The 19,338-nt window shown below is 38.5% G+C and overlaps 1 protein-coding gene across 4 annotated transcripts in view; it reads right to left on the bottom strand.

Annotated features, from left to right (window-relative positions):
• Positions 1 to 19,338, bottom strand: part of ADAMTSL3 (ADAMTS like 3) — a 349,114-nt gene that overhangs the window by 146,887 nt on the left and 182,889 nt on the right. For all 4 annotated transcript variants that reach the window (XM_081546775.1, XM_081546777.1, XM_081546776.1 and 1 more), the window contains one exon: positions 11,864 to 12,021. In XM_081546775.1, the coding sequence (XP_081402901.1) occupies positions 11,864 to 12,021 (158 nt within the window). The remainder of the gene's footprint in view (positions 1 to 11,863; positions 12,022 to 19,338) is intronic.

Below are 19,338 nucleotides of genomic sequence, written 5' to 3'. Positions count from 1 at the left end.
GAGGTGAATACAAGTCACCTAGGTAGATAAACGCATCTATCACAACATACTCTAGTACATGAAGATTCCCAGAATGTTAAGATGTGATAGCATTTCAATTAAATTTGTCATAAACGGGATTTCAGAAGATCTTCAACCATTCTCCTTGGAGTCATTTTTCCAGGTAATTCCATGCTTGTGAATGAATGTAGGCGGACTTTTTAAAAAAAATTTATTGGCATATAGTTGCTCTACAATGCTGTTACTTTCTACTGTACAGCAAAGTGAATCAGCCATTTGTATACAGAGCTTCCCTGGTGGCTCAGATGGTAAAGCGTCTCTCTGCCATGCGGGAGACCCGGGTTTGATCCCTGGGTTGGGAAGATCTCCTGGAGAAGGAAATGGCAACCCACTCCAGTATTCTTGCCTGGAGAATCCCATGGACGGAGGAGCCTGGTAGGCTACAGTCCATGGGGTCGCACAGAGTCAGACACGACTGAAGCGACTTCACTTTTACTTTTACTTTTATTCCCTGTTTGGGATTTCTTTCCCATTTAAGTTATCACAGAGCATTGAGTAGAGTTCCCTGTGCTATACAGTAAGTTCCTATTAGTTATCTATTTTATACATAGTAGTGTATATATGTCAATACCAGTCTTCCAATTCATCCCACCTCCTCTTCCCTGCTTGGTATCTATAAGTTTGTTCTCTATGATGTATTCCTTATTTGCAAATAAGTTCATCTGTACCAATTTTTTCAGAGTTTTTAGTTTGTTTAACATTTTTTCTTCCTGATACATATGATTTTAATTTGTATGAGAACAGGAACTGAGATGTAATCTGGGTTTGCTTACAACATGGCACATAATTAGGAATCTTACATTTTTAACAACAACATCCCTAAGCATCTTTTAGCAGATCCTTCTGAAAGCACAATTACAGAAACTCAAAACGTACACAAATCCACAGTGTTTGCATATGAGCCTTGCTGCATCTAGTTAACAGAGAGAAGGTGCACCGCTGAGTGTGAGAAGGCAGTTACAGACAAAGTTTACTTTCAGGTTATTTTATTTCAGCAAGTCCTCTCCCTTCTTCTTGCTTTTCTTCTCTACTGATTGAACAAATGAATGAATTGAGGAAAAGTCCCGGAACGCAACACAAAGAGAAAAATAGAGGGAAAACAAAGATTAAGCTTGTGGGGAACAGAACCAGAAATGCCAGTATTACATGGAGCTAAAGAGAAAGAACCGGGGGACTTCCCTGGTGATCTAGTGGTTAAGACTCTGTGCTTCCACTGCGAGGGGTGCAGGTTTGATCCCAGGTCAGGCAACTAAGATCCCATGAACGGTGCAATGTGGGAAAGACAGAAGTACTCAGTCTAAAAGTATTCATAAAGTTCTGAGCAGACATCATAAAAAAATGCAACAACAAGGACAAAGAGAAATTCTAAAAGTTATCAGAAAAAAGATGATTCCCTACAAAGGAGTGAGAATCAGAATGGCATCAGATTTCTCATAGGCAATAATGGATACAAGAAAACGAACAACTTTAAGATGATGAGGGACAATATTTTTTAATCTAGAATTCTACAACCAAATTATTCACTACCAATCAATGATCAGTTGTCAACTTATAAACAATCTAAGATCAAATTAACAATCTAATTAGTGAAATGAAGTTTTTCTCAGAGACAAAATGACAGAAACTTGACCACTCAAAGGCTAGAAAAACAAACTACTTAAGGGTATACTGAAAAAGAATTAATACAAATGCATGAGAAAGTAATGAGATGCAGGAAGCAGTAATGATGAAATGATCAGTAAAGCTTATTAGTAAACATAAATAAGAATTGACTGAAAAAGAAAAGTTTGATGTACTTATTTATAAAACAGTAAAAAAATTGTAAAATTATCAAATGAAAAATTCCAGACAGGAGATGTGTGTGGAAGAAGGTAGAGTTACAGGGATGGAATGAAGTTACAGAGGCAGAAAAGACTTCTAAGGAGTCTAAGAAGTTAAGAGTTTTTTAGATTCACGAAGTACCATGAAGCTCAAGCAGAAGAAAGTTACTAATTACATCATAGTCAAATTGATGAAAAATCAAGAGAAAATGGTTGAAAACAGACAAATAAGACACATTACCTTCTAAGGTACAAAAATAAGTCTGACAGCTCACATCTCAACAGAATAAATGGAAGCCAGAAGACAGTGGAGAGATTTCTTCAAGAAAGAGTTTCACAATGACAAAGAGGTCAAGTCACTATAAGAGCTAATGATTCTAAACGTTAGTGTACCTAACCAGCAAGCTTCAAAATATGTAATTCACAAGTTGACAAAAATAGAAAAAATACAGACACCTCCACAGTCATAGTGGTAGTTTTATCAGGTCTCTTGTGGTAACAGAATAAGGAGATAAAATTCAGTAAGGCTATAATTTTGAATAAAACCATTAATAAACATGACCTATTTGATATGTGTAGAACACTGTGCCCAACAACAGAAGACTACATATCAAACTCTTCCAAAATTTGCCACAAATTGTTTTCACAAATTTCAAAACATTGAAATGATATAATGTTCTCTGACTACAGTAGAATTTAGGTATAAAATGATGTGATTTCTTGAAAATTCTTACATACTTGGACACTACACTTGTAAATATACTATAAGTCAAATAATATATCACTGTGAAAATTATAATATAATTTAACTGAATGATGAAGGAAAAGATTTCATATTAAGCTTTGTGTAATGAAATTTAAGGCATGCTTTGAGAGAAATTTATAGTTAAAATTGTATGTTACGGAAAAATTGGATGAAAAATCGCTATCTAACCATCCATTTCAAAAAGTTAGAAAAGTAAAAGCATATTGAATCCAGAGAAAGTACAGAGATGGTAGTAATAAAGACAAGAGCAGACATTAATGATATGAGAATGAAATTACATATTAGTGGCTTATAAAGCCAAACAGTGTTTCTCTGAAAAGTTTAATAAAATTGATAGCCCTCCAACATGAATGATTAAAGGAAAAAAAAAAGAGTAGGGACAAATAATCAATGTTAGGAATGAGACTCACCCAGATTCTCTACATAATGGAAGAAATAAGACAATACTATAAAAAAAAAAAACTATGTCAATAACTTTCAAAAAGCTAGTTGAAATAGACAGGTTCCTTAAAACAAAACTGACACATAAGGAAATCAAACATCTGACTAATTAGATAACAGCAATCTCACACAAACTGTTACAGAATAGAGGAAGTTTTTCTCAATGTACTTTATAAAGCTAGCATAAAATTAACACCAAGATCTGACAAAGACATTACAAGGAAAAAAATTCACCTCTCCTGGACATAAATACCAAAAAAAAAATCATACATAAAAATAATTTAAAATCATAACTAGTAATATATAAAAGGGTAACCCTTTTTGTTAATAATAAAATAACAAATACTTGTAAATAAATACTGACAATAAATTCTAATAAAAAATAATGACCAATAAAGTTTATTACAGGAAGGTAAGATCAGTTTAACATCCCCAAATCCATGTAGTTCACTATATTAAAAGGAAAGAAAGAAAAAAACATAATCACTACTTCTATTGAACATTGTACTAAATGTCCTAAGTAATGCAAGAAAGCTCCAATACTTGTCATCTGATGCGAAGAGCCAACTCATTGGAAAAGAACCTGATGCTGGGAAAGACTGAGGGCAGGAGGAAAAGAGGGTGGCAGAGGATGAGATGGTTAGACAGCATCACCGACTCAGTGGACACAAATCTCAGTAAACTCCAGGAGACAGGGAAGGACGGGGAAGCCTGGTGTGCTGCCTGCAGTCACGGGGTCTCAAAGAGGAGGACACAACTTAGTGGGTGAACAACAACAATGCAAGAAAATTTCTTTAAAGTATACAACGATTGGAAAAGAAGAAACCAAACTCATTATTTGTGGGTGTCATAATTGTGTATGTACATAATCCAAAAGAATTCACAAACTGTTAGTATTAACATGTGAATGCAGTGAGAATATAATGTCAGTATATAGAAACCAATTAATTTTCATTCCCCAGCAGAAAACAAATAGAGAAAAATTTTAAACATTTACAATAGCATCAAAATAATAATCAAATATTTGGAAATTAATAAAAGATATGCAAAACATACACACTGAAAATTATAACCATTATTGAGAAGAATTTCAAAAGAACTAAATAAAGGGATGAATATACCATATTTATGGACTGGAAGATGATATTGGAAGGTGAATTTTCTCTAAATTGACCTACAGATTCAAACCAATTCAAATCAAAATCAGCAGAATAAAAAGTTAGGAGCATATTTCAAAGTTGACATGGAAAGAGAAGGAGGCAAGAAAATTAAAGATAATCTTCGAGAACAAAGCTGAAGAAATTACACTGCCAGATATTGACTTGTTCTAATGTTACAGTAGTTAAATCACAATGGTATTGCTGCATATAGACAAATAGGTCAGAGGAAAGTGTAAAAATAAAGCCACACATATATAGTTTGGAATTTAAGATAGATGGGGAAAGGATTGTCTTTTCCACCTAACGGTTTTGGCTCAACTGGATAGTCATGGGGGAAAAGATACTGATTCTACTTCATATACAAGTATCAATTCTAGTTGGATTATAGCTCTCAGTGTGAAAGGTAAAATAGTAATGGTTCTAGACAAAAATATACAAGAATAATTTTATGATCCAGAATAAAGCAAAGATTTTCTAGCCAGGATACAAACGGCTTACACATAAAGTTTAAAATTAACAACCTATAGCACAACAAAATTAAGAACTTCTGTATGGGGACTGACAGCCATAAATACATTTAATGGAGAACAAAAGGTGAAAATGAATTAAGAATTTAGCTCTGAAAATTAAAAATACAATACCAAGATAAAACCCATGTAAAGAGAAAAGAAACAAAAACTAAAATTTACACGAATAGAATTTTTTATAAACTCTGAGAGTTAACAAAACTAAAATCTAGTTCTTAGATACCTCAGAGACAAGCCTTTGGATGGTTTGAACAAACAAAAATTAGACAAGGAACCAGAGAGCATGTTTAGGAATGAAGGAGACATAGGTACAGGTGAGTTTTTTGTTGTTGCTGTTTTGTTTTGTTTTACTGATAAAGGAAGGCTATGATTACATTTCAAAAGTTAAATTTGAAAAATTAGATGAATTGGACACTTTTCGAGAAAATAATAAATTGCAAACGTTTCTACCTTTGTGATTCATGGCACATGGTTAAAATGAGATGGAATTCTGAGAGGAATGATGAGATAGGTAAATTTTACTTTCTGTTAGACACTGAACTGTATCCTCCACAAAAAGTTATGTTGAAGTTCAAACTCACAGAACCTCAGAAATGATCTTATTTGGAAATAGGGTTTTTGCAGGTCTAGTCAAGCTAAGATGAGGTCATTAGGATGGGCCCAATCCAGTGTGACTGGTGTCCTTATGTTACCGACCAGGGTTCTTGGCCTCCTTGATCAACAGAAATTGATCAGAGGCCAGATAATAAATTCAGGCGAGACTTTATTGCAGCTCCTTCTGCAGCGCTGGGAGAGAGAACAAAAAACAGATTCCCCTGCTCCCTGAGAGGGTGAGAAGCAATCCTTAAAAGGGGTGAGGGTAGGGGTGTGTCCAGGGGGTCAGACTGGAGGGGTGACTTAGGTGGTTTGCCCACCCCTTAGGTAGTGACATGCGCAGGGGGCATGCTCAGTACTCTGCCTTTGTTCCCGACACCCAGTTTTGCTCCTGACACCCAGTTTTGCTCCAGGCTCTTCAAAAGTGGCAGTTTGCCTTTTCGGTCTCTTTGGATCTCTTGTCCAGAATCTGTCCCAACTGTGCATGCACACAGTTATTTTTAGCCCCATGTAATTTATTTGTATTTTGTCACATGAGAGGTGTGTCCAGGTGCAATCACTGCAGCGAAAGGTTCCAGGTCCCAGCCTGTCTCACTTATATAAAGTGAGACATTTGGGCACAGATGTGGACATGCACAGAGGGAAAGTAGTGTAAAGAAAAGGTAGAAAAGCTGAGGATTCAAGAAGCGAGGAGAGAGGCATGAACAAATTCTCTTTCATATCCCTTTCAAGGATCCAGTCCTGCCCACATCTTCATTTTGGACTTCTAGCCTCCAAAACTGTGAGATCAATAAACATCTATCATTTAAGCCACCCAGTTTACTGTGCTTTGTTACTGTAGGTTCAGGATGTGAACGCATGCACTGTCTCTAAAAACTGTTTTGCTGTGTTTTGAAACACCTGTGGACATGGGGATTTAGCCACTGTCTGCACCACACTGAAAGGCTAAAATATTCTCTTTGAGAGAGAGGAAAACATAGTTTCAAACCCTCTCATCCCTGGGTAAGTTAGATGTGCTACCGAAACTCCCTAGAAAGAAAAGAGAGACCTTGGAGGTAGAAAACATACACAGTATCCAGAGCTGTGGTTGGAGGAAACCAGAGACAGAGGCTTGCCCAGCTGAAAACCAACATGAATGTACTTAGCACCACTGAACTGTACAGTGAAACATGGTGAAATAAAAACATTTTTTATTTTACCACAATAAAAAACATTAAAAAAAAAAAGAAGAAATCAGAAAATATTTTTCTACAGAAATACAAAATATCCAAACAGAAGAAAGAAGATAGACAACTAACATAAAAAGGAAGATTTCAGACTATAAGGAAAACTTTTTTTTTCCCTTGAAGAGGGACATACTTTTTAAAGAGGGGAAAAGCCACCAGCAATCTTTATTAAAATAGTTAACCATGGAAACAGATACCTTTCTCAAAGCCACTTATGTTTATTTTACTAGATTATTCTCAAATACATATACTGAAAGCAGATATTCACAAATATCTACTTACAGATACTCAGTAAATTCTTGCTGAAAGGATAGCGCCTTAGGGTCCAACCAACAAAGCACATAGCATCAACTACAGGCTCGAGACTCTACTGCTACATGGTGGCCACATACACAGATAGATTGCAGAAGCAAAATAAGAATATCTCAGGGGCTCACATGCAAAATACTGTGACTCAGTAACAGAGTGACAAGAGTCATCCATTAGAAATAGATCATTCAGGAAAATAAGGATGCTTAGTGAGAAATCCACTGGGAAGAAGAAAAAGTGCACTTTTTCAAGAAAGGTCCAATCATGAAAATACAGCTTCTGAAAAAGCAGAAAAAAAGAAATTCCATCTCATTGGTGCAGTGAGTTGCCAGATTTCAGAATCGGCACAATAGCCACAAAAGAATCCAGTATCCTATGGATGCCTTCATATTTTACTCATCAGGTTAGAATATAGTTGTTTTCAACCTTTCATTTATTAAAAGTCCACGTTGTTGTTGCTGTTGTTCAGTTGCTAAGGTGTGTCCGACACTTTGTGACCCCATGGAAGCAGCGCAACAGGACTCCTTGTCCTTCACTATCTCCTGGAGATAGTGGAGATGTCCATGAAATGAGGTCTAATCTAGGAACTGTATGCAAAGGGTGCCTTTGTATTTCAGTGCACCCAGGACTGAGCGAAATTATTAACAGCACTCTGTGGGGTAGAGCTGATGGAGGTGATGGAATTCTAGCTGAGCTCTTTCAAATCCAAAAGGATGACGTGGTGCTGCACTCAATATGCCAGCAAATTTGGAAAACTCAGCAATGGCCACAGGACTGGAAAAGGTCAGTTTTCATTCCAATCCCAAATAAAGGCAATGCCAAAGAATGCTCAAACTACCACACAATTGCATTCATCTCACATGCTAGCAAAGTAATGCTCAAAATTCTCCAAGCCAGGCTTCAACAGTATGTGAACCAAGAACTTCCAGATGTTCAAGCTAGATTAGAAAAGGCAGAGGAATCAGAGATCAAATTGCCAACATCTGTTGGATCATAGAAATAAAGCAACAGAGTTCCAGAAAACATCTGCTTTATTGACTACACCAAAGCCTTCGACTGTGTGGATCACAACAAACTGTGGAAAATTCTTAAAGAGATGGGAATACCAGACCACCTTACCTGCCTCCTGAGAAATCTGCATGCAGGTCAGGAAGCAACAGTTAGAACCAGACATGGAACAACAGACTGGTTCCAAATTGGGAAAGGAGTACATCAAGGCTGTATATTGTCACCCTGTTTATTCAACTTATATGCAGAGTACATCATGCGAAATGCTGGGCTGGATGAAGCACAAGCTGGAATCAAGATTGCTGAGAGAAATATCAATAACTTCAGGTATGCAAATGATATCACCCTTATGGCAGAAAGTGAAGAGGAACTGAAGAGCCTCTTGATGAAAGTGAAAAAGGAGAGTAAAAATTTGGCTTAAAACTCAATGTTCAAAAAACTAAGATCATGGCATCCAGTCCCTTCACTTCATGGCAAATAGATGGAGAAACAGTGGAAACAGTTACAGACTTTATTTTCTTGAGTTCCAGAATCACTGCAGATGGTGATTGCAGCCATGAAATTAAAAGATGCTTGCTCCTTGGAAAAAAAGCTATGACCAACCTAGACAGCATATAAAAAGCAGAGACATTACTTTGCCGAGAAAGGTCCATGTATCCATGATTTATCCATTGGGCATGTATCGATGTGAGAGTTGGACCATGAAGAAAGCTGAGCACCAAAGAATTTATGCTTTTGTACTGTGGTGTTGGAGAAGACTCTTGAGAGCCCCTTGGACTGCAAGATCAAACCAGTCAACCCTAAAGGAAATCAGTCCTGAATATTCACTGGAAGGACTGAGGATGAAGCTGAAACTCCAATACTCTGGCCACTCATGCAAAGAACCAACTCGTTGGAAAAGATCCTGATGCTGGGAAAGATTGAAGGCAGGAGGAGAAGGGGACGACAGAAGCTGAGGTGTTTGAATGGCATCATCGACTTGATGGACATGAGTTTGAGCAGACTCTGGGAGTTGGTGACGAACAGGGAAGCCTGGCGTGCTGCAGTCCATGGGGTCGCAAAGATTCAGACTCGACTGAGTAATTGATTTGAACTGAACTGAACTGTGGGGTAGAGCTGGTCTTCACATTCTCTCTCAGGTTGAAGCCAGCTCTTCCTATTTTTTTTCTTAAAGATCAGCTGTTCTTAGTTGATTGGAATGGAAAGAGATACAGTGAAATACAAGGTTGACCATCATCAGGGACATCACATACATTCTTAACCTCCCACTCGAAGGAGAGCCATCACTTGATTGCCTCATAGGCCAAGGAGAGATGAATGGAAGCAGAGTTCCCAATCTTAGTAACAACACAGGCTGGGTAGTACTACAGTGCTCTGACCAAAAAACAAAGTAACCCATGGAAAAGGATATTTCCTAGAAACCCACAGAATTTGGACAAGCTTGTAAGTCAGGGAAAACCATCAGAATTATTCTTGCTTCATCACAGCATCTCTGATTTGCCAAATTCTTTCCCACCAAGTACACCGCATTCATGAAAGAAAATGGTTTGGGCATGAAAGTGAGGCTTTATTTATGCATGAGTCAGACAGTTGTGTGTAACACCCTCTTTGATAAATAATATATATATTTTAAAATCTTTCTAGTCAAGAGAGATCAAAAGCTTTCCAGAAATCGAAGTTAAAACTCAGAATTGTTTATTAAACCTGAGAAAACTAGAATTCAAGAGACAGGAAAATAGAAGACTGAGTACAAATTCATAGAGTGGCAACATGCTGCTAAATTGCATTCTATTAAGAGGTGAATATATAATTTGGACATAAAGATGTAAAGTAATTTTTGAGTGTTGTTTTTTAGTTGCTAGGTTGTGACTGACTTTTTTGCGATCCCATGCCCTCCCTCTGTCCATGGGATTTCCCAGGCAAGAGTACTGGAAAGTGTTGCCATTTCCTTCTCCAGGGGATCTTCCCAACCCAGGGATCAAACCCACATCTCCTGCATTGGCAGGTGGATTTTTTTTTTTTTTTTTAACCGCTGAGGCGACCAGGGGAAGCCCAATTTTAACTACACATATATGACTGTATTTCTAAGAATTAAATTTTAGAATATTATAAGTAAAACTAAGATCACTCCCCTAAAGCACTGATATCCTTTAAAATAGCCACTATTTTCTCAGTGTTTTCAGTTTGGAATATATACTCTCAAATCTTAAAAAAATGTATATACACACAGACATACACATATTCATATATGTACATGTGTGTGTATACAGACACACTCGAAGTAAATAGTTTATGTGTGTATGTGTGTTTATGCATGAGGTCAATAAACAACACATTTTCCATGTTAATACCTTCACCAAACAGTACCGTAAAATTTTAACCTTTGTGACTATTTTTCTCATTCCATCACTGTACTAATGTTTCCTACTCAGTCAGAGGTCTCTAAATTGACTTGAGAGGAATACAGATCTTCTGAGTAGGAATGAAAAGAGAATTTTTAAAGAGGGTATGTTTGTGTTTGTGTGTGTGGGTTTTACTACTTTAGCATCAAATGGGAAAACCTTAAGAGAAGCAACCCAAGCCCAGAATTTATGTACAACAATGGGTGAGAGAGAATAGAAGGAAAGAGAGATGACAGTTAGGGCTTCCCCAGAAGACTTTCCCAACGCTGCTGTCAAGGAACAATGTTGGGTTGATGCTTCAAGGGTCTGACACAAAAGTCACTTCAATGTCTAGGAATGGCAAGTGACATCCAGGAGTGGCAACTTAAATGTCTATAAATGTCTATACCTTTAACGTCAGATTCACACGAGGACCAGGTGTGGACCATGGCAAGTGAGGACATGTGCCCTGTGGAGAGGGCAGCTGTTACACAGCTGCAGCCAATTATCACCATGGCGGAATGCAAGCTGGTGGTCAGACCTTCCCATTTTTAAAGTGAAGCAGGAAAAAAAAGAACACTGGTATTTTAATGTTAAAATCTCTTAATTTTTTTTTAAAGGTTGACAATTTAAAACCCAAAGTCTCAAAACAACAACTCCACCCAGACTGACACTTGGCTGGTCACACTGGAGGCTGACTTTGCAAACAGGACCGCAGTTTGCAACTCTCCTCCAACTTCAAATGTCTTTCTCTGCTGGCACAAGCAATGCTTTGATGAAACTTTGACAAGTTAACATGGAACAGTTCTTTAGAAGGCACTGGGTCTTCTCAAAGGTAAAGATATTCCTGGCAATTGGAGCTCTTGTCTTTCTTCCCTTTCCATTTTGAATGAGTTTCCCAAAAGGGATACATAGGACAAAACCATCCACTGAAACACCCCTTTCTGCATGTCTTAGGTATTTTCGGTTGTATCAGAAGAATTTCAGATTGTGTCACCTTGGATATACATTGGCCACCTCATTTCATGTCCTCTGAGTGAAAGAAGATGCCCCCAATTTACCCAAGAGAAGGGACACAGAGCCCTGGTCACAGTAAAGAAGAGTTCTTATGAGGGGACCTCGTGACAGGTGTCCAGACAAGTGCTCATGATGAGACATTACTGAGGAACACGAAAGGAAGGTAAGGGAGGGGCCTCTGTCTTCTCTGCTCTGCTTTGCAAGGAGAGCAACAGAAGAGTCGTGGTTTAAGACATGGAGCATTTAACCATGGACCATTCTCACCGAACTCCATTGAGAGGTTTAAAACTGAACACAGCAACCAGAGACTACAAATTCAAAACAATCATTCCCCTGTAAGAGTGAAGTTTGTTTCTTAACTGTTGGGGTTGAGGAACAGAACCTTGAGAGAGTTGAATGATTTTTAAGAACTGACTGTCAAGGTGAAAATATTAATGACACATGCCCTGTATAATAACAGTCATTGGCCGCCAACCAAACAAACTTGTTCTTTTTCAAATTCAAGATGTGCTGGGCCCCTGATGCATGACATTTTATGAAGAGACTTATCCTACCTTGAAGATGAAATCAGCCATCAGAGGTCCTGGAATCTTAAAGGTCTGCCTCTCTGAGCCCTTCAGAAATTCCACTGTTGTGTTTTCTACAACAAAAACTCCAGGGCTGTTAAAGCTGTGCTCTCCTTTGCTTCCTTGAAGTGTTTTTGATTCAATAACTAAAATTTAAAAATAAAGTTTTAATGAAAGTATCTTAAAAGCATTTCATTTCAAAAGATATTTTAGTACATGTAATTGCATCTGATATAAATACAACATCAGTACATCCACTCAGTTTACAAATACTGATTCAAATTGGTAAAATAAATATATAAGCTTTTTGTGTGTGCTAAGTTGCTTCAGTAGTGTCCGACTCTGTGCGGCTCTATGGACTGTAGCCCACCAGGCTCCTCTGTCCATGGGATTCTCCAGGCAAGAATACTGAAGTGGGTTGTCATGCCCTCCTCCAGGGGATCTTTTTAGCTGTCTATAAAAAGGAGCAAACAAGATTGCTAGGTCCAGTAAGGTCTACTCAACTCTTTGGAGTCATAAGGGCAAGAATAAAACTTCTCTCTATATTTTTTTGAGATGTAGTTATTACTTAAAGGTATGTTACTAATTTTCTCACCCCTTCAGATCATAGGCCTAGACTTTATTAAACTACAATAAAATTTGAATTTGCTTTAAGATTATTTTTTTATTTTGAAATAATTATAGATTCATAGGAAGTTGCAAAAGTAGTGAAGAGGTCCTGTATATCTTTCATTCAGTTTTACCCAATGGAATGGTTACATCTTATCCAACGATAATACAATATAAAAACTAGGAAACAGACATCAGTACAATGTGTGCCTATAGTCCTGTGCTATTTTGTCACACATCACCATAACCAAAACACAGAACTATGACATCACCACAAAGATCTCTCTCATGTGTCACCTCTTTAGTCACAGTGGCTTTTTAAAAAAATTTATTTATTTTTTGTCCGTGTCACAAAGCATGCAAGTTCTTAGTTCCATGACCAGGGACAGAACCTGTGCTCCCTGCAGTGGAAACACAGAATCTCAACCACTGGATCAACAAGGATGTCCCTCACATTGGCTTTTAAATGAACACTAGTTCTTTCCGATCTCTAACAGAACACTCCTGATAGTTTAACCAAAATAACACTCCTACTTTATTTAAATGATTTCTTTCTTTCCTTTTCCTTTTTTTTTTCCTTTCATTTTATAAATGTTCCCATATTAGTGGAGCTGATTCACCTGCATTTCTGGCTCCAGCTCTACTAACTCACTGCCTTGGCTTTTTATGGCCTATTTCTAAAATGAGGAGTCAGAGCAGACAATCTCCCAGGTCCTCTTCTCTGAAACCTATGCTTGACTCACTGGTATTCAGTGGTTCTTTAACCATCTCGAACAAAGCACACAACAGAACTACAACTCCATTCAAACTAATAAAAAGTAACAAAATGATTTGGTTTTAAGAGGCTGCAACCCACATGCTGCTGTGCTTTGGCAGTTGATTTTTTTTTTTTTTTCCCTTTTCTCTCTGCCACTGGAGCTGCTGCAGGAATTCAAGTGCCCTGGACAGACTGTGTAACAGGCATTAGGAGACATCCCTGATTATCTCTGACGGGCAGGCTGGGAATTTTTCTGGGAAAATTCAAAGACTGGACACAGGCTCCTTGATCTGCAGGAGTCATTAGCGGTCAAAGAATAATGCTGGCTACTCTCAGGCACACAAAACCCCAACCACTTTGGCCCTGATCTCCATGACCGCAGTAGATTTTTGGAAAGTGTGAGATGAAATTCATTTCCTAGTTCCAATGAAGATATAAAACTGAATGCTATAAAGCGAGTTGTCAGTAAAAATGAGATGGGAAACTGGAGATGGTAAGAGGGCCCTACACTGGATGAATTAGACCTTGAAATTAAAGGAGGAAAAATCATGAGGATTCAGGTAATATCAAAACATGAAATGAACTTGGGCAAAATCCATTGCTGCAGAGAAGAAGGCATACAAAACACCAAGTTTCTAGACAGAGATTGAGCATGCAGTGACTTGATTAAATTCAAGTAGTGTCCGATGGATTCAGCGGCTGTGTTGGGGCAGTGATTGTTTTACCACTGAGCTGACCTTCTGCATCACAGCTTGCCAAGCTCCATCTGGCTGCAGAGTAATGGCGGCGGTGGTGAGGGCGGGGGGTGAGAGGGGGGTCAGAATCTGGAAAGGCGATCTAGGGGAAAGGGAAGACCAACATGACATCTATCTTTTGAACCATTTCTGTTCATTTGGTTTTCACTGTTTGTAATGTTTATTTAATTATCTATTTGGGCTTCCCACGTGGTGCTAGTGGTAAAGAACCCGTCTGCCAATGCAGGAGATAAAAGAGACTTGGGTTCGATCTGACCCTTGGGTCGGGAAGATCCCCTAGAGGAGAGCATGACAACCCACTCCAGCATTCTTGTCTGGAGAATCCGATGGACAGAGGAGCATAGGGTCACAGAGTTGGACACGACTGAAGTGACTTAGCACACATGCATGCAAGTATCTACTGCATTTTCTGCCTCCTTTTTTTTTTTTTATGACATTTTGTTGTTCTATTGTTTTCACTTATTTTTAGGCCATGCCATACAGCATATGGGCCTTAGTTCCCCAACCAGGGACTGAACCCATGGTCCCTGCATTGGTAATGCTGAGTCTTAACCACCAGACCACCAGGGAAGTCCCTGATGTTTTGGTTTTTGATTCTGGGTCCATTCTATTAACTTCAATGGTGTCCAAGGTCTTTAGTGATAAAGATGTGAGAATACAAGGTGCAAAACCAGTTTTCAAGTGCATGTGAATTACCCAAACTACTCCTCTCCTCCACTTCTCATAAAATATCTTTATTCCAATTATTTCAAAAGGTTTCCCACTCTCTGAGTCACAAACCCTGGCTGCATACACAGGAGGTCAAAAGCAGGTGCCCTGATCTCAACTGTGTGACTTGATTCAGAAATGGGTGGTCAATAAAGCTAAGGGAAGTGCTCTGATGAAGCCACCTTTTGATGGTTTGTGGATCCCAACACTGCTGACACTTCAGATTAACAAGGCCACTGTGATGAATTCACAGTGAAGCAGAGGCCAGTGTTGTTCTTCAGGAGTTGTCATTTTTATGGGGGTAAACTTGCTTCTCCTTAGTGCCTATGCCTCTTAAAAGTAATTGGCAGAAAAGGGGTTTTTGAAAATCAACAATTCAGACAATGTGTTGATTTATGGATATGTTTTTTAAGTTGTTATTTTTGAATTACTTATTTCTTTAAATTGGAGGATAATTACAATATTGTGATGGGTTTTGCCATACATCAACATGAATCAGCCATAGGTAAATATGTGTCTCCCCATCCTGAATCACCCCCCTACCTTCTCCCCACCCCATCCCTCCAGGCTGTCCCAGAGTGCCCTGGGTGCCCTGCTTCATGCATCAAACCTACATTTGTCATCCATTCTACATATGGTACTGTACATGTTTCAGTGCTATTTTTTCAAATTAAGGTCCAACACCCGGTGTATGTGCTGTAGGCTTACATTGTGATATGCAATCCACAGCTCATTAGAACTTCACTCACAGCCCTTCAATCCTTAGAGCTCTCAAGGATCCTCTGTGTTCCTGTAGTAGGACAGCTAGTGCTGGGTAAAGACCCCAGGAAATGTATAAATGCTCCCATATTGCAAAAGGCAGAGAATAACAGCCTCTTTTCCTGCTGCCACTGCTGCCTTCTTTCTCCTCTTCAGGCTTAAATGATTGGGGTTGCAGAGAAGAGTCAAGGAAGATATGCTATGCATAGTCAAATAGATGAAAGAGAAATACCCTATGATATCGCTTACATGGAATCTTAAAGAAAGATACAAACAAGCTTTGGCATTTGTTGGCTGGCTTAACAAAGAAATATATTGGAAATCCCCTTATCCTCTGCTGTTTAATCTGAAGAATGAAGTTAGTGTTGTCTCAGAATAAACAAAATCACATTCCAGGAACAAAAAAAAAAGAGGATCAGAAACAAAGACACTCTATTATCCCCAAATCTTCACAACTGAAGTCTACAATAGTATCTTTACATATTTTGATCCATATTAGTTATTTTTATTTTTATTTTACTTTATTTTTTTAAATAAATTTATTTATTTTAGTTGGGGGCTAATTATTTTACAATATTGTAGTAGTTTTTGCCATACATTGACATGAATCAGCCATGGGTTTACATGTGTTCCCCTTCCTGGACCCCCCTCCCACCTCCCTCCCCATCCCATCCCTCTGGGTCATCCCATTGCCCCAGCCCTGAGCATTTGTCTCATGCATCGAACATGGAATGGTGTCCTGTTTCACATATGATAATATACATGTTTCAATGCTATTGTCCCAGAACGTCCCACCCTCACCTTCTCCCTCAGAGTCCATAAGACTGTTCTATGCATCTGTGTCTCTTATTCATATTAGTTATTTTTAAAAGAAATGACTAGAAAGATGATGAATGCTCCTCACTGCTTCTAGCTGAAAGGCTTGCCCTGAGAAGTATCAGTCCAGGCTTCTTTTGAAAGAGACAGGATCATGCTAATTATCCCAAGAGGTCTCAAATTCTAAGAAGGCCACAAAGGATTGTTAGGTGAGCACGTAATGAGCATTTAGCATGGCTGCCATGGTTATAAATACATCAAACTTATGCTTCGAGTTGTAATTTATAGTGTATGCACACTTTACTCAGCATCCGTTTCCTTTGATGAGTCATTATGCTCATGCTTATATTTATACATCTCTATTTAACTTATATGCAGAGTACATCATGAGAAACGCTGGGCTGGAAGAAACACAAGCTGGAATCAAGATTGCCGGGAGAAATATCAATAACCTCAGATGTGCAGATGACACCACCCTTATGGCAGAAAGTGAAGAAGAACTAAAGAGCCTCTTGATGAAAGTGAAAGAGGAGAGTGAAAAAGTTGGCTTAAAGCTCAACATTCAGAAAACTAAGTTCATGGCATCTGGTCCCATCACTTCATGGGAAGTAGATGGGGAAACAGTGGAAACAGTGTCAGACTTAATTTTTTTGGGCTCCAAAATCACTGCTGATGGTGATTGCAGCCTTGAAATTAAAAGACACTTACTCCTTGGAAGGAAGGTTATGACCAACCTAGATAGCATATTTAAAAGCAGAGACATTACTCTGTCAACAAAGGTCCATCTAGTCAAGGCTATGGTTTTTCCAGTGGTCATGTATGGATGTGAGAGTTGGACAGTGAAGAAAGCTGAGCGCCGAAGAATTGATGCTTTTGAACTGTGGTGTTGGAGAAGACCCTTGAGAATCCCTTGGACTGCAAGGAGATCCAACCAGTCCATCCTAAAGGAGATCAGTCCTGAGTGTTCATTGGAAGGACTAATGTTGAAGCTGAAATTCCAATACTTTGGCCACCTGATGCAAAGAGTTGACTCATTGGAAAAGACCCTGACCCTGGGAAGGATTGGGGGCAGGAGGAGAAGGGGACGACAGAGGATGAGATGGATGGATGGCATCACTGACTCGATGGACATGGGTTTGGGTAGACTCCGGGAGTTGGTGATGGACAGGGAGGCCTGGGGTGCTGCGATTCATGGAGTCACAAAGAGTCGGACATGACTGAGCGACTGAACTGAACTGAACTGAACTGAACTGATACAGTGAGTCCCCTAAATATAAACCTTCAAGTTGCAAACTTTGAGAGATCAGAATGTGTGTTCGCATGTCCAATCACTAAGTTAGTTCACATGTCTGGTGTACAATGTCACATGTGTGCATCCTCTACAAGTGATCGTGCTGTATGCAAGTACAGTAGTACAGCATCTTTATTTCAAGCACAGGATGTCCAGAAGCAAGCAAAAATAGCAGTGACATAGCTGGTACAGTGTAGTCAATTGTGTTAGTTGGGTACCTAGAGTAACTTTGTTGGACTTACAAACAAATTGGACTTACAAAACACTCTTAGGATGGAACTCGTTTGCTTGTAAGGAACTTACTATATACGGTCATCAGACAGCATTTAGAGGACCAAAAAAAAACCAATTCTTACAATCAATAATGGAGGTTTTCAGTTTATGGCATCTTGCCTTCTCCAGTTTATTGCCAGTCAACATATTTCATGTTGAAGTTTTGCTTCAATAAAATCTCTTTTGCAGTAACCCTCTTTCCATTTTTGAAATTTTAGGGAAATCTGGAGCTGTGTGCTTGATATAATACTGAGGCCAAGCTTGCAAAAGGACTGGAAATTCAGGCTCTAATCACCTCAAGGCAATATGCAAGATGGATATTCTGTAATTAAATTCCACAGCAAAGAGACTAACATTATGTTACTGAGTGTCCTCAGTTTTTAATGATGTAGCCTTTTGGAGGGTGGCACTTAATACTGATCTTAAAAAGAATGATTAATTACTGCAAAGTCAGCTTAATTTTAGGACTATATCTTTGGAATAAAATTAATAAAGACTTGTACAAATCAAGAAAATAAAGCCACATCTATATTAAGATGTTAAGAAATGCTAACTAATTCCTTTGTAAATGAAGCCAGTTCATTCTCTTCACTGGCAGAGAAAGGTAACTTTCAGAAACACTTCTGAGCCAGTTTTGAGAATGTTCAGAAGGAGAAATACTCCAAGCAAGAGATCTTATCACCTTTGGAGAAATGGGAATATTTTTGAGCTCTGTTCTTGGGACAGTGCCAGTCTTGAGTATTAAAGTTATATTTAATATGCCAGAACAGGTATGTATGTAAATGAGTATTTTACCTCAGAGTATTCATCTTTACTAAATCTGTTTACTATCTACTTATTCTGCTTTTTGAGCTTATTAAGCTCTCTTTAGAGCTGAATTTTAAAGAACTGTCTTTAGTATCATGAGAAAATCAGGCCCAGTCATTGCATATTTTTATTTTCTAAAATATCTTTTTGATATGCTGTAAAATTCACATGCCATAAAATTCACTCATTTAAAATATGTGGTTTCAGCATATTCACAGAATTGTGAAACCATCACCACAATTTAAGTTTAGAACATTTTTGTCACTACTCCTCCAAAGAAACCCCATATCCATTAACAGTCCCCAGTCCTGCCACCAACCCAACTCACCCTCGCCCTACACAAGTGCCAACCAACATTCTGTCTCCTTAGATTTGCTTACACTGGACACTTTATATAAAGACAATCATATATTAATAATACGTGGCCTTTTTGTGACTGACTTCTTTCACTTAGCACAATGTTTTCAAAGATCCTATCTATTGTAGCAGGCTTCCCAGGTGGCGCTAGTCGTAAAGAATCTGCCTGCCAATGCAGGAGAGATAAGAGACTTAGGCTCCATTTTTAAGTAGGGAAGATCCCCTGGAGTAGGAAATGGTAGCCCACTCCAGTATTCTTGCCTGGAGAATCCCATGCACAGAGGAGCCTGGCGGGCTACAGTCCACAGGGTCACAGAGAGTTGGACATGAC

This window comes from Giraffa tippelskirchi, chromosome 12 (genome assembly GCF_054371585.1).
Source record: "Giraffa tippelskirchi isolate mGirTip1 chromosome 12, T2T-mGirTip1v1.2.pri, whole genome shotgun sequence".
Lineage (NCBI taxonomy): Eukaryota > Metazoa > Chordata > Mammalia > Artiodactyla > Giraffidae > Giraffa > Giraffa tippelskirchi.
The sequence above is the reverse complement of the archived record's forward strand: the minus strand, read 5'-3'. Positions and strand labels throughout refer to the sequence as shown.